Below are 15993 nucleotides of genomic sequence, written 5' to 3'. Positions count from 1 at the left end.
TGTACCCAATTTTATTGATGTCTTTATGTATTTTTATTTTTTATTTTTTTGAGTTGGGGGTCTCAATCTTTTATTTTTTTGAGTTGTGGGTCTCAGCCTGTTGTTCAGGCTGGAGTGCACTGACACGATTACGACTTTCTGCAGTATCTAATTTCCGGACTCAGGTGATCCTTCTGTCTCAGCCTTCCAAGTAGCTGGGACTACAGATGCATGCCACCATGCCTGGTAAATTTTTCATTTTTTTTGTAGAGACGGGGTCTCGCTCTGTTGCCCAGGCTGGTCTCAAGCTTGGCTCAAGCAATCCTCCCACCTTGGCTTCCCAAAGTGCTGTGATTACAGGCATGGGTCACCACTCCTGGCCTTGATATCTTTATGAAACATTCAAATATAGGCTGCATTTTCCAAAATATGGCCTTGGTGTTTTAAGAGACACAGTGAAAATTACTTATTAAAATGCAACGGGGTCAGGCACAGTGGCTCACGCCTATAATCCCAGTGCTTTGGGAGGCTGAGGTGAGAGGACTGCCTGAGCCCACAGGTTTGAGACCAGCCTGGGCAACTTGGTGAAACCTCATCTCTATAATAGATCAAAAAAAGTAGCCGGGCGTGATGGCGCATGCCTATAGTTCCAGCTACTTGGAAGGCTGAGGCGGAAGGATCGCCTGAGCCTAGCAGGTTGAGGCTGTGATGGTGGGGAGCGTGCCACTGCACTCCAGCCTGGGCGGCAAGAGTGAGACTCCAACTCAAAAAGAAAAAACAGAAAACAAACAAACAAACAAACAAAACCGCAGCAAACTGTTTGCTAAACAATAAGGCTTGTTTTCATGTTTGGTAGGTCAATGCACCGTTCTTTCCTCATGTTTTAGAGGAACTTAAACAACTCTGCATGCATAATTTCTTTTTTGTTTTAATGTAACTTTTTTTTTTCCTGAGCTCTCTGTCACTTAGAAAACACTTGTACAATTCTTGAGAATATCTGCTTTGAAGCTGAGCACGGCGGCTCAAGCCTGTAATCCCAGCACTTTGGGAGGTCAAGGCAAAAGCATTGCCTGAGCCCAAGAGTTCAAGACCAGCCTGGGCAACATAGTGAGATCTCCTCTCTACAAAAAATTAGCCAGATGTGATGATGTGCACCTGTCTGAGCCCAGCAGGTCGAGGTTGCAGTAGCTGTGAGTGTGCCACTGCACCCAACCTGGATGATGGAGTGAGACTCCAACTCAAACAAAACCAAAGAATATCTGCTTTGAGTCTGAAATAAAAAAAAAACAAGCCCAAATAAATTAAACTTGATCAATGACATTAGGAAAGAATTTCTGTCAGGGTTACTTTATTTATTTATTTTTTGAGTTGGAGTCTTACTCTGTCGCCCAGACTGGAGTGCAGGGGTCGCTCCCGGCCACCGCAGCCGTGACCTCCTGGGCTCCGGCGATCCTTCCGCCTCAGCCTTCCAAGTAGCCAGAATTACAGGCATGCGCTACCACACCCGGCTGATTTTTTGATTTATTATAGAGATGAGGTCTCGCTGCCCAGGCGGGTCTCGAACCCGCGGGCTCAGGCAATCCACTCACCTCAAGCCTCCCAAAGGTGCGGGATTATAGGCTGAGCCACCGAGCCCGGCTTAGGATTCTTTTGGGTGTAAATTATAGAAATCAAACTCCAAAGTAGCTTAAACACAAAGTGGGATTTATTGGCTGATCTAACTGAAACTACCTTTAGGTATAGCTGAATCTAGCAGTCCCAATAAGGTTGTTGGAAGTTGGCATTTGCCAAAATTTCTTCTAAAGGATTCACTTCCTCTAAGATGAAGGAAGAAAAAGGCAGAGAGTCGTAAGCAGCTCAAACTTACATCATTCCTATGGCTTATTATTCAAGAGGAAGAGGGCCAGCCCTCTCCCAGCATTCAGAAAGTAAATCTTAGCCAGGCTCGGTGACTCAGCCTGCAATCCCGTGCTTTGGGAGGCTGAGGTGAGTGGAATGCCTGAGCCTGCGGGTTCGAGACCCGCCTGGGCAACTTGGCCAGACCTCATCTCCACAATAAATCAAAAAATGAGCCGGGCGTGGTAGCGCGTGCCTGTAGTTCCTGCGACTTGGAAGGCTGAGACGGAAGGATCGCCGGAGTCCAGCAGGTCGAGGCTGCACTGCACTCCAGTCTGGGTGACAGAAGTGAGACTCCAACTCAAAAAAAAAAAAAAAAAAAAGTAAATCTTGGCTGGGTGCCATGGCTCATGCCTGTCATCCCAGCACTTTGGGAGGCCTAGGCAGGAGGATTGCTTGAGCCCTTGCTCAATTAGGCCTTGCTCATCACTACAGAGAATCAAAAAAATAGCCAGGCACAGAGGTGTATGCCTGTGGTCTGGTTACTTGGGAGGCTGAGGTGGGAGGATCACCTGAGCCCAAGAGGTTGAGGCTGCAGTGAACCATGATCGTGCCACTGCACTCCAGCCTGGGCAACAGAGTGAGACCCAACATACCACAGACCCCACACAGAGAAAATCTTGGGAAGACCCAGTTGATTCTCTGGACTCAGTTACCCATCCCTCTGGTGGGAAGAACAGAGGGAAGCACCATGATCAACAGTCCCACCAGGATCACATGTAGTGAGGGATGTTGGGTCCTCAAAGGAAAATAAGGGCAGGGTTGGGAGGCAGATATCCAACACACCAAGGCTAGACCATTTTTAAGGCAGCGCTAGGACTAGAAGCCAAGATCTCAGTCCTAGTGTGGTTCTAGCGGTTACAGTGAGGAAGAGAAATAGGTCATCTTAGAGCAAAAGTAGTTGGAGCCTCTTTTTTTTCCTTTTGAGTTGGAGTCTCACTCCATCACCCAGGCTGGAGGGCAATGGCCACCCCAACGTCGACCTGCTGGCTCCGGCAAGCCTTCCGCCTCAGCCTTCCAAGTGACTGGAACTACAGGCGTGTGTTATCATGCCTGGCTAAATTTTGTTGATTTATTGTAGAGATGAGGTCTCGCAAGTTGCCTGGGCTGTTCTCGAACCTGTGGGCTCAGGCAATCCCCTCACCTCGGCCTCCCAAAGTGCTGGGATTACAGACTTGAGCCATTGTGTCCAGCCTGGAGGCTCTTTTTAAAGGAATATAAATTACAAATGAAGATAAAGCTCTGAAAAGTTAAGTAAAAACCATTGTTTTCCACTTTTAGGAGTATATGGATATTGCAGAATGCAAACCTTTGCTATTGCTGATGAATGCTCCGCTGCCCCCATTCTGTAATTTAGTGTGGAAGTGGATGGAAAGGCATGCCTCTGGCTTCCCTCCTCCTTGTTTTCTTCTTGTCAAAGGGAATATGCCAGAATAAAGTTCTGAGGAAAATAAAAAAGCGACAGAAAACTTCTTAAAATTTCTAGATGGATAAAGGGTATTAAAAAAAGAAAATGGATGATTGTGGCAATAACTGGTTGAGCAGTTCACATATACTATACACTACAGTAAATGTATAACTTCATTTAAATCTGATGGCTACCATATGAGTGAGGAATTGTTAGTCTGCTTATTTCCACGAAACCAAGGCTGAAAGGGTGAATACTCGCCCCAGCTCCTGTCGATGCTAGATAACATCTGATTTCAGAGCCTGTGTTCTCATCGTTATGCTTATTATTAGGTATAGATTAATTACTTCATTGATTGAGTTGGGGTCTCACTCTGTACCAGGCTGAAATGCAGTGGCATGGTCACCACAGCCTCGACTTCCTGGGTTCAGGAATATTGAAACAGCTTCCCCAGTAGCTGGGACTCCAGGTGCGCATCATTAGCCCAACTAACTTTTTGATTTTTTGTAGAGATGAGGTTTTGCTATATTGCCCAGGCTAGTCTCGAACTCTTAGGCTCAAGCAATCCTCCAGCCTTGGCCTCCCCAATTGCTGGGATTACAAGTGTGAGCGACTGTGGGATTACAAGTGTGAGCGACCGTGCCTGGCCTAAGTTCATTTAATTGCATAATTTGACTATTTTACAAGGACAATTATTGCTTGTGGGACATTATTTTGTATTTTGTCTTTGTGAAATAAAGTGCACTTGAAGTTAGCATTCGCTTCCTGCTTTTTTCCATCTCTCCTTCCCCATCAGAGATCTAAGTCCTCTAGCACTGCCTCGATCCACTGGGGTACAGGGCTCTCACTAAGGACAGTGCAAAGGTCCTCTGGTAGTCACTTCTGGAATGCATCTCAAATTGCTAAGTAGGACACTGGGGCACCAAACATTTTATTTATTTATTTATTTATTTATTTTTGAGTCGGAATCTCACTCTGTCGCCCTGACTGGAGTGCAGTGGCCGCTTTCGGCCACCGCAGCCTCGACCTGCTGGGCTCTGGCGATCCTTCCGCCTCAGCCTTCCCAGTAGCTGGAACTACAGGTGTGTGCTACCACACCGGGCTCATTTTTGATTTGTTGTAGAGACGAGGTCTTGCCAAGTTGTCCAGGCGGGTCACGAACCCGCGGGATCAGGCAATCCACTCACCTCGGCCTCCTAAAGTGCTAGGATTACAGGCTGAGCCACCGAGCCCGGCCGCACCAAACATTTTAAATCTCAAACAATAACCTTACACATTCATCACAGGGAAAGCTACCAAGAAGCTTTCCCTTTGAAGCACATCTGAACATGGATCTGCAATACTTAAACAGTGACCTAAGAAAATGTTGCCACAAAGGGTGTTTCCTGGTAGATAAATGTAGCTCAAAGAAAGATGACACCAAAGATCCCTTCTCTACACTAGCTGTGTTCACTCTTTATTGTTTTCCTATAAAGTAGCGATTGTTCCCTCTCAGTCCACAGCCAGCTTCAAGTACCGCCGTTTCACACAGGCCAAATAATCGGCCTCTGATGACCTTGTCTTACCAGCATAGCCTTTTCCTCCTCTATTAACTGGCCGACAACTGGTTTGCTGATGCTTTTGCTTATTCTCTTAGCCCTTCTGTAGTTCACTAGTCAGCCACTACTTGAGTCTTTTCTCGTTTCATCACATGGCCAGCCTGCCAGTAGATTCACAAGCTCAGCTTTGGTATCTGGGAAGTGAATGCTTTCATCTGATAGCAATGGACTGTGTTTTGTCATTGATATTGGCCTCCCAGATGGTTATCTGTTTTTCTTTACAGGCTTGATCATAGCATACTACAGTCTCAAACTTCTGGGCTCAAGTGATCCTCCTGCTTCAGCCCCAGAGTAGCTGGGACTATAGGTGTGTACTACCGTGCCTGGCTTCCAAACTTCAAAAAAAGTATTTATTTACTTAGAGACAGGGTTTCATTTTGTTGTCCAGGCTGGAGTGCAGTGGCACAATCATAGCTCACTGCAGCCTGGAACTTCTCTGGGCTCAAGCAATCCTCCCACCTCGGCCTCTTGAGTAGCTGGGACTACAGGCATGTGCCACTATGCCTGGCTCTCAACCTTTTTGATTATGCATTTCCATCAATATATTTTCTGGAAGTATATTGTTCCAAATATATGTATATTGTCCATAAAATACATACATATGCTACCATCATTAGCTTATAACTCAGACACATTATACACTTAGGGTGGATGTAAATCCACCCTAAGTGTATAATAGTCTTCCTGATGATTTTGTTAATCTTTTGGTTAAAATTTGGTTGGATTTACTAGATTGACACTTTAACTTTGTAAAAGTGGCTGTCAAAGATTTGATACTAGAAGTGTCAGTTCTATCATTTGTTTGCTGTTCTGTGGCTTCTTTGCAGAAGACTCTTGTAAAGTCATTTGTTTTGTGGGGGTTTAATTAAACCTAGATAATATACTCAGTAAATCCACTTAGCTGAATCCAGAAACTGCAGTAAGTCACATACTGGCAGGTGTGATTGGGTGGGACCACCATCACCAGCCTCTGGGAATGGATAACTCCCACTAGTCCCTGAGGATACCTCACATGTTGCTCCAGGCCAAGGAACCATTTTGTGGACTAAGTGCAGGGCCATTCATTCTATATACACAATATTAGCTGACCAGCTGACCTCAATGCCTTTTTTTTTTTAGATTAGAATTTTTTTTTTTTTTTGAGTTGGGGTCTCACTCTGTTGCCCAGACTGGAGTGCAGTGGCCGCTTCCGGCCATCACAGCCTCGACCTGCTGGGCTCCGGCGGTCCTTCCACCTCAGCCTTCCAAGTAGCTGGAACTACAGGCGCGCGCTACCACGCCCAGCTAGTTTTTGATTTATTGTAGAGATGAGGTCTCGCCAAGTTGCCCGGACGGGTCTCGAACCTGCGGGCTCAGGCAATCCTCTCACCTCAGCCTCCCAAAGTGCTGGGATTACAGGCTGAGCCACCGAGCCCGGCTGTAGATTAGAATTAAGCATAAGTAGATGTCCTCACATTTTATTCTCCTGTATCCCAAATACCTTGTACATCCTTGGAGTACACAAACCCCTGGGATGCATGGGACTGCCTTTAGAAAGTATTGGTCCAGAGAACAGTTTATCTCATAGGCAAGTATGTTTCTATTTAAAAAGACCTGCTCATTTCAATTGCTCAGCCATTTTACAGAAAGTGAAATGACTTTGAAATGAATTGTCTTTGTAGAGATTCATAATTTGCAAGCAAAATCCCCACTCTATGAAATGTTCTGAGCAACAGCTGTGAGCATTTCAGACTTGCACTATTCTCTTAACAGTTCAACTGTTGCCAAGGGAAATTGAGTTGGCTTCAAAATCTTCCTTGGTTTTGATTCTACATTTACCCTCAGTCAGACTGGGGAAACAATCTGCTTGAGGGGGACACTGAACTTTCACCAACACCATACGGGAAATTGAGATATGTTAACCTCAAGTTTCTTGAAGGTAGAAGCTAGATTGGTATTCTCTAGTTTTATAGGGCCTAGCGGTAATGAACTTCATCAGAGCAAAAATGGGCACCGGTCATACAGTGACCAATCATCTGGAGTCAGTAGGGGGAGCCTGCTTCTATCTAAGTCATCTTTTCCTGTTTTCCACTTCAGTTCAAAGCAGGAATATTTTTATCTTTCATGGCACAAATTTTTTTTTCCACTCAAGAGCCATTTCTGAGAACGTGCATAGAAATTTGCAACACTTGAGTGTTTAACAACACAAATAGAAGAAATGCAAATGCATTTTTTTGTTCACTTGTACATATGGTACAAACAATTTTATTATTTTTATATAGTTCTATTCCCCAACTGTATAGGTAACAAAATATATTGTCGAGGGGGAAAAACTAGGCTACAGAACAACACACACACATTATAAATATAAAAAGAAAAAATACAGGAAGGAAGTATATACTAAAATGCTAACAGTGGGCATCTCTGAGTTGAGAAAATATTAAGATTAAAATTTTTCCTTCGTCCGTTCCCCCTCCCCCATTTTCCAAGTTTTGAACAATGGATACGCTGACGTTTGTAGTTGATATTAAGAATTTCTTTCCTTCTAAACACCCCCCCCCCCCCCAAACGTACGTGGCATGCATTCAAACAGAATTTTCTCTGGAAATGCACCACTTGGCCTAGGGCTCACCAAGGATGCAAACACATCTCCAAACATCTTATCACTTGTTCTCGATAAGAGTCTTCTCCATAAACTCTTGCGGGTCCAACTTGCCAACTAACATCTGGAGACGCCTGCAGTTTGGAGCTGGCTCCTCCGAGCTCCGAGCCGCAGGCTGCGGATGGGGTTATTCTGAACGCACGGATTGCAGAGCGTGGCAACAGCGTTCCCACCTGCGTAACTCAACCGAGGCTAGCAGGCTCCAGGGAGCTGACGTTCAAAACAGACGTTTAGGGAAAAAGAGACGAGGTAACAGCGAATTCGAAGCGTTACCCCACCCTTGGCCAGGACCCAGGCGCCGAGCCTCCCATCGGGTTCAGCGCAGAGCGACTGCCGGGGGGCGGCACAGGGGGCTCCAAGGAACCCATGGGCACAAGCAGTGGCGCACCGGCGGGGCGGGGTCCCGTCCCGATGGGGCTCCCCTCGCCGCCGAAGGCAGCAGTACCGAGGTCCCCCACCCTTGCACTCGGAATCCTCTGGTTGAAGACGCATTGCGCGGAAACTCAGGCTGCCGATCTGCTCGTCGCACGCCTCCCGGAGTCTAGGAACTCCTAGCTGGCCTAGCGACTGCCGCGACTCCCCACCTCAGCCTACCCAGCGGCCTGGCGGAAGCGGCTGCGGCTGCGGCGCGGCTCGCGATCGCGGCTGCATCCGGGTCCTTCACGCAGTAGCCCAATCCCTGGCCTCCTCTCTTCCCACCCTCCTGTTTCTCCGCCCTCCCGCCGCCAATCCCTGATCAGCTCTCAGCCGAACATGCTGGCAGGGGAGTGAAGGCGACCGCCGGCCAATGAAACCTCGCTTCCCTTTTGAAGTGCCCAATGGGTGGACGCCGGAGGCGGGCGCTGCTGGCCACAAGGTTCGGTTGCGCGTGTGCCATGGACTCAGCCGCCCGGTGATATTGACAATAGGAGAGAGAAAGGGGCATTGACGGGGACCCACCGCGCGTAGCGAACGGCGGCTCTGGCAGCGGCGGCTCCAACTCCAGCGGCTCCTCCTCTTTCTCTTGCCTCCTCCTCCTGCTGCCGCTGCAGATCCAGTCTTCCTCCCTCCCTTCCCCCCTCCCCACGTCGTCGCCGCCGCCGCCGCCGGGTCCGGGGCAACGAGCAGAGGCGCCGCCCGCCAGGAATGTGAGCGAGGAGTCGCCGGCGGAGCCGCAACGGGGTCGGTGCCGATTTGATGGGACGGGCCCGCGGGGGAGGATCGTGAGGCCGCCGCCGCCGCCGCCGGAGCGCTGAGGTTCGGGTCCGGCCGTGAGGCCTAGAGGCGCCGCCGCCGCGGAACCGGAGGGACGCCCGCACCGGACAGCCGTCGCCCCGGGCTCCCCGCAGCTGCCCCGACCTCCCCCTGCACGTCCCGGTTCCGCCGCCCGCCCCCGCTGCGGCCCCCTCGCCCGTCTCCCTCCCCTCGGAATCACAGATCATCTTCGGATTCTTCCCCAGAAGCTTCAAGGTAACTTCGTCCCTCCCGCACCGCGGCTCGCCCGCTCCCCTTCTCCCTCCGGGTCCTCCTGGGTATCCCGCGGGGCGCCGGCCTTGGGAGGCCTGCCCGGGGCAGGCGAGGGGTGCGGTGGGGTGGGGTGCGGGAGAGGAGCGCCCGTCCCACTTGTCTGATTTACCTGCATACGCTTCTGATGGTACCTCTCACTCACTCTGCCCCTCTCCCCCGTTTTCCCCACCTTCTGGGACTGGAGGCATTTTCTTGTCCCCCTTTATCCGCTGGCGGGGGCGGGGGATAAAGGGGGGTTTGGTGTGAGGAGGATTCTGTAGCAGCTTATCTTCTCCAGGGCTTGGGGTGTGGGGTGGGAGCAAAGGGAGTGTGTAAGCATCCCTGCAGACAGACCCCTTTCCTGTCTTTCTTCCCCTACCACCTTTACCCCCTTTGGATTATTCTAAGCCTTGGAAATGTCCCGTGCCCGCTGTTTAGAGGATGATAAAAGCTTCGGGCGTCCTGGCCCAGGGCGAAACCTGTTTCCCTGGGCTTTGCACGGACCCGCTGCTACCGTACGTTCAGTTTTGCGATGCTTTAGGGTTGAGATCCTTGACGTTTATTCTGGGCCGCGGGCATAAGGGGGCAGATGATTTTTAAAAACGCTACCTGTGTGTTGTCTGTAGAGATGGGAGATGAGGGATAAAGAAGAGACAAAAAGAGTGATGGAGGAACGGGATTTACTGGAATTTATGTGGATACAGTTAGAATGAAGTCAAAAATAATTCACATAGCAGATTGGAAAATCGGCCCCTAAATTTGCGGTATACAAATGTGATGTGGAGCTTCCTGCTGATGCAGTCATTTTGATATTTTAAAGTGATCTGACATCTTCTATAATCATTCACAGTTTGCATTTCCACTTTGAATCTATCACATTACATTTAAGGCTAAATGAGGTAGATTTTTTAAAACTTTTTTTTTTTTTTTTTAAAGAAAACCAAACTCTTCAAAATTTCAAACCTCAGCATCATGTGTGTGTGTTTTTAAATGTTTTTGTTATTTTTACATTGTCAGAATCCCGGTAATCCAGGTAACTTTTTATTCTTACGTGTTCAGGAAGAAACTCCCTTACTCTTTTATTTAGAAGTTAAAACCCACTTGTCTTATGTATTGGAATGACAGGTGAGTAATTGCATTTCAGCATTTCCCCATATGCATTATTTCTCTCCGAGTCTGCCATTAATCTTGCATGGAGCCTCAGTGCCATGAAATGATGGCATCTGTTTAAATTGGTGAATGAAATTAAGCTTAACGCTTGTTACTTTTAGGAAATAGCCCTCATTTTAGTAATTAGAGAGGGTTAAAAATGCAAAAGCTCTGTTCAGTTCAATCAGTTTGATGGAGTGAAAATTAATGTTTGATGATGAACTTCAAGGTCTAAACCTCAAGGGAACTCAACTTGGTTTTCTAAGTAAGCTGTGAATTTGTTTTCATTTCAACTTTGGTGCTTGATTTCCTCATAATTTTATTAAGCTTTAATAACTTAAGGTGGATTCATACAGAAAGAAGACTTATTTGAAATATTTTAATTACGCCTCTTACATGTTTTTTTTAAAGTAATCTAGTCTGTTTTCATTTGCAGTTTGGTGTAGTTTATTATCGTTAACACAGCACATGGCATTAAAAGTTATGTTTAGATAGTTTCAGTAGTTGTAAATTTCACCTTGCTGTGATATGTTGCTGTAGATTCTTAAAGTACAAGGAGCGTTTTAACTCCAGAACCCATTCATAATATTATATATCTTGGGAAAATGTATCAATGGAAATTTTCCAGCTGCAGAATAGCTCCAAAATTACTTCAAGAATCACAAGATGTGAAGAGCTTTGCAGTTAGAAAATGGGCAGGTAGCAGAAAGAGTTCTTCAAGTCTAAATGAGTATCTTTAATGCTTATAATGGAGTAGGGTAATAAATACATTAGAATTATGATGTTGCTTCCTTGATACTTACATTATTTTCACCAAATTTCCATTGACATAAGACTTTTCTTAATTGATTCTATTTACTTTCTTTAGCACATATTCCCATTTTCATGAATGTTGTATATGGAGTTTTAGAATTTGTGTAATTCACATGTATGTTTCTACCTTGGGAGCATGTTTATGATAGATACCTCTTTCTCTTTAGTAGGGATATGTCCTCAGCACCAACTACTCCTCCATCAGTGGATAAAGTAGACGGATTTTCTCGGAAGTCCGTCAGAAAAGCCAGACAGAAGAGGTCGCAAAGTTCCTCACAGTTTAGGTCTCAAGGCAAGCCTATTGAGTTAACACCTCTGCCGCTGCTAAAAGGTAAGGCTCATGACCAGGTGGTGTGTTCTTGTTCAATTAATGTTTCTCTATCTGTAGCTAATTTCCTTTTTGTAGAGTTTTGTATCTGTTAAAATTTTGTGTTGCAAATTGAAGGGATGGGAGGCTTGAGACATACTGAAGTTACTGGTGTGTGATCAGATATACCCACTCTCCTTTTTAAAGGACTCAGTTTAATCTAAGTAGCTTCCGGCAAGTGAAAGGAATCAGGAGGGTCTCTCACATTGATGAGTAGAAACACTAAATGCCGGAGAAACTTTAAGATGTTCTTCATTTTTTTCTCCTGTTGACATTTAGGTGGAGTCATTGTATGCAGTGACAACTATAGATAGAACTGTCTAGGAGGTAGGGTCTAATGAAGCAGATGGTACCACTAACATATGTGTAGAAAATGCTGTTTGGAGTAATCCATTTTTAAAAATCAAGGAAAAAATTGTCAGTTTGTAATTGATTGTGTGTATTCTCGTTTTAGATAGTATAAATAGAAAAGATATATGATTATCAGACTTGTTTAATCTTTTTTCTTTGGAATGATTGAGAACAAGTTTGTAATTTGAAGACTTTTACAAAACTCAGATCTTTCTACTTTTGTTTGGGTATGTGGGTATTTTTTGTTGCTTTTTTTTTTTTTTAAGTTGGAGTCTCACTCTGTCGCCCAGACTGGAGTGCAGTGGCCGCTCCCAGCCACCGCAGCCTCGATCTGCTGGGCTCTGGCGATCCTGCTGCCTCAGCCTTCTGAGTAGCCGAAATTACAGGCATGCGCTACCACGCCCGGTTGATTTTTTGATTTATTGTAGAGATGAGGTCTTGCTGCCCAGGCGGGTCTCGAACTCGCGGGCTCAGGCAATCCACTCACTCACCTCAGCTTCCCAAAGGCATGGGATTACAGGCTGAGCCACTGAGCCCGACTTTTTTGTTGCTTTTAATTGTCATCTGTTTGCTTCATGTTCATGAGCACATACTGTTTGAAGAATATTAGAACATAGCTTTTATAGTGTGGAAACTATCAGAATCTATCTTTGATGGAGGATTTTTGTCTGCTGAATACTCAAGAAGGGGGAGAAAGGAGACATGAACAATACAATGAATTTTAGCGGCTTGGAGGACACCAGGCAACCTGGTTTGCTAGATCATTAATGTACATGTTTATTTCTGTAACCATTTGTGAAGTCCGAAGGTATTATAAGAAAAACTGGAATGTGACTGAAAAAGATCCTCCAAAGTGTAGCTCAGGATACTCAGCCATCTATTTTTTCTGTATGAACACTTATTTTTAAAGGGAGGGAGATTCATAACTAAGATTCTAATGTTTATTATACCTGAAATTGGTGAAAACTAAATGAATGCTAGTTACTGTAAAGATGCCATATTAGTAAATAAGAACACTTATGAGCTTTAGGGGAGAAAATTTTGGCTAAAAATTTTCCTGGTAAAAATGAAAATAGTCATTATGAGTCTTTGGGAAAAAAATAAAGGAAAAGCTCTAAGGATAACCAAGCTTGGAATGTACAGTTGGGAGACATTGGATTCTCTAGTAATTTCTTTAATTTGAAGTAGATATGTAATAACTGTTAGCATCTAGATCTGGTAAAGGACTTTATTCTGAGGAAGCTGGTTAAATTTTTCAGGGTTAAAAGGAATTTATTTTTAATTTAATTTGATTTTGTTTTTGAGTTGGAGTCTCATTCCATTGCCAAGGCTGGAGTGCAGTGGCACGCTCATGGTCATCCCAGCGTCGACCTGCTGGGCTCTGGCCATCCTTCCACCTCAGCCTTCCAAGTGACTAGAACTACAGGTGTGTGCCACCACGCCTGGCTAATTTTTGATTTATTGTAGAGATGAGGTCTCGTCAAGTTGCCTGGGCTCTTCTCGACCCCGTGGGCTCAGGCAGTCTGCTTACCTCAGCCTCCCAAAGTGCTGGCATTACAGGCTTGAGCCACTGCGCCTGGTTTCCTCATTTTAAAAGATTGTGGTAAAATATATATAATGTAAAGTTTACCTTTTTTTTTTTTGAGTCGGAGTCTTACTGTGTTGCCCAGGCTGGAGCGCAGTGGCATACTCTCGGCCACTACAGTCTTGACCTGCTGGGCTCAGGCTATCCTTCCACCTCAGCCTTCGAAGTGACTAGAACTACAGGTGTGTGCCACCACGCCCAGATAATTTTTTGATTTATTGTAGAGATGAGGTCTTGCCAAGTTGCCCAAGGCTGGTCTCGAACCCGTGGGCTCAGGCAGTCCTCTCACTGCAGTCTGCCAAAGTGCTGGGATTATAGGTATGAGCCACTGTGCCTGGCCAAAGTTTACCATTTTAACCATGGTTAAGTTTGTGGTCCAGTGGCATTGAGTACATTGACATTGTTGGGCAACCATTGCCACCATCCATCTCCAGAACCTTTTCTTCTTCCCCAAATGAAACTGTGCACCCAGTAAGCACAAACTCCCTAGATCCCTCCCCTAGTCCCTGGTAACCATCATTCTATTTGTTGTCTCTATGAATTTGACTGCTATTGGTACCTCCTGCAAATGGAGTCATGCAGTATTTGTCCTTTGTGACTGCCTTCTTTCACTTAGTATAGTGTTTCAAGGTCTATGTTGTAGCATGTGTCAGAATTTCTTTCTTTTTTTAAGGCTGAAGAATTTCAATGTATGTACTTATCCCATATTATTTATCCATTTATTTATCATTGGACATTTGGGTTGCATTCACCTTTTGGCTGTTGTGAGTAATGCTGCTGTGAATGTGGTGTACAAATGTCTGCTCAGGTTCCTGCTTTCATTTCTTTTGGGTGTATCCCGAATTGCTGGATTATACATTTGATTTTTTTAAGGAATTGCCATTCATATTTCCACAGCAGCTGTACCTTTTTTCATTCCCATCAGCAATGCACAAAGATTCTATTTTTTCTACATCCCCACCAACACTTATTTTCTGCTTTTTTATTTTTTGGTAATAATCATTGTAATGGGTGTGAAGTAGTATTTCATTGTGGTTTTGAGTTCTTTGAGATGCTAATTGGCTGTTTGTATATCCTTTTCTCATTTTTAAAGTAAATTCTATTCATATTGCAAGTTTTCCAAGAACTCTGCTCTCTAGGAATATGATTTCTTGAACTTGTATATTTTGCCAGTGTGAAAGAATTAGAGATCAACAGGACTGCATACCACAAACCTAATTCCAGATGGCCTAAAAGTGATTCTTGTCTATGTAGTAAGCACATTCTGGGTAAATATTTTGGAAACCATTCAGCAAATTAGTTTTTCATATCTGCTTGCAGAATAGCATAAAGAAGTATATATTTGCTCTTGATTTTTGTAGCGAACATAGTTCATTAAATGACAGTTGTTTTTCCTATAGTGGATTTACTTTTGTTGGTGTGTTACCTTCTCACCAACTTTGGAAAGGAATTTCTGGAATATAAAGAAAACATAGAAAATTCTTTTTTAGGATTTTTTTTTTTGCCATTGCCTTACGAGAAACCAAAATAAACTGCATATGTATGCTAAAGGATAATTATTGGCTTAATTTTCTGTAATATTGCTTTGACTAAATTAGAAAGTTTGAGTTAATTTTATATAGTTTGTAATATAAATTGCAGTTGAATTTTGAGTTGCTTTAAAGAATAAAGTAAAAGACATCCTCAAGTTCTTAAATATCAGGGGAATTTGAATATGGAAATGGTATAAACATAATATTTATTTTAACTCATCTTTGTAATATGTAATTTTTTGAAAAGCAGAATAGATATTCGCTAACAATTACTTGTTTTGTGTGTATACGTTATCAGAATGTTTACTATATGCATCATAATGTTTGACAGGTTTATAAATGACACTACATTAATTCTTAGCATCTTAAAAGTCTTGCTGAACTGTAATTTGGAGGGAAAGTTTCTATTTTGTCCTTTTTAAATAGGTAGGGTTTTGGTATTTGTATCAAAGACGCTATTTGACTTTTCTTAATCTTTATGTATTTCTGAAAATGTTTTTGGAGAGTACAAAAATTTGAAAGACTCCTACCCATTTTAGTGATAAGGAAAACCCAGCAGAGGTTTAGAGCCTTATATGCTTGATAAGGAAGTAAACACTGGGTGGGGTGCAGTGGCTCACTATAATCCCAGCACTTTGGGAGGCCAAAGTGAGAGGACTGCCTGAGCCCACGGATTCGAGACCAGCCTTGGGCAACTTGGCAAGACCTCATCTCTACAATAAATCAAAAAATTAGCCGGGTGTGGTGGTGCATGCCTGTAGTTCCAGCTACTTGGAAGATTGAGGCGGAAGGATCACCTGAACCTGGCAGGTTGAGGCTGTAGTGGCCGTGAGTGTGCCACTGCCCTCTAGCCTGGGCAACAGTAAAAGTAAAGACTGTATACTTTCCTTGTACCTATACAGCAGGACATGAAGGAATCTTTGATGGTTATCTAGGCGAATTGTTGAATAATGGTAACCCAACTAAACACTTAGGCAAGCACACACACATTTCTGTTAATAAGAATGATTAGTAGTACCTGCATTGGTGATTGATAATCTCTCTCACTCCTTCCTTCCTTGCATTATTTCCTTCTTGTGTTGACTTTCAACAACTCTTGTGTGTTTAGCTTTGAGTGAAATATTTTTGAAGAATACTCCCTCTTTGAGGATGGAATTATAGTGCAAGTGGAATCATGATTTCTAGCCTC

The 15993-nt window shown here is 44.4% G+C and overlaps 1 protein-coding gene across 3 annotated transcripts in view; it reads left to right on the top strand.

Annotated features, from left to right (window-relative positions):
* Positions 1-8402: 8402 nt before the first annotated feature.
* Positions 8403-15993, top strand: part of PPP2R5E (protein phosphatase 2 regulatory subunit B'epsilon) — a 161899-nt gene continuing 154308 nt past the window's right edge. The window contains exons 1-2 of one of the 3 annotated variants that reach the window (XM_008065704.1): positions 8403-8971; positions 11137-11300. In XM_008065704.1, coding sequence (XP_008063895.1) covers positions 11144-11300 — 157 coding nt within the window. In that variant the 5' untranslated portion in view covers positions 8403-8971; positions 11137-11143. The remainder of the gene's footprint in view (positions 8972-11136; positions 11301-15993) is intronic. The other 2 variants (XM_021716358.1, XM_008065705.1) reach the window with 2 other exon arrangements.

Source organism: Carlito syrichta, unplaced genomic scaffold (assembly GCF_000164805.1).
Source record: "Carlito syrichta isolate Samal-C Ts95f unplaced genomic scaffold, Tarsius_syrichta-2.0.1 Scaffold308795, whole genome shotgun sequence".
In the NCBI taxonomy this organism is placed as follows: Eukaryota; Metazoa; Chordata; class Mammalia; order Primates; family Tarsiidae; genus Carlito; species Carlito syrichta.
Note: the sequence above shows the minus strand (reverse complement) of the source record. Positions and strands in the feature narration are given on the sequence as shown.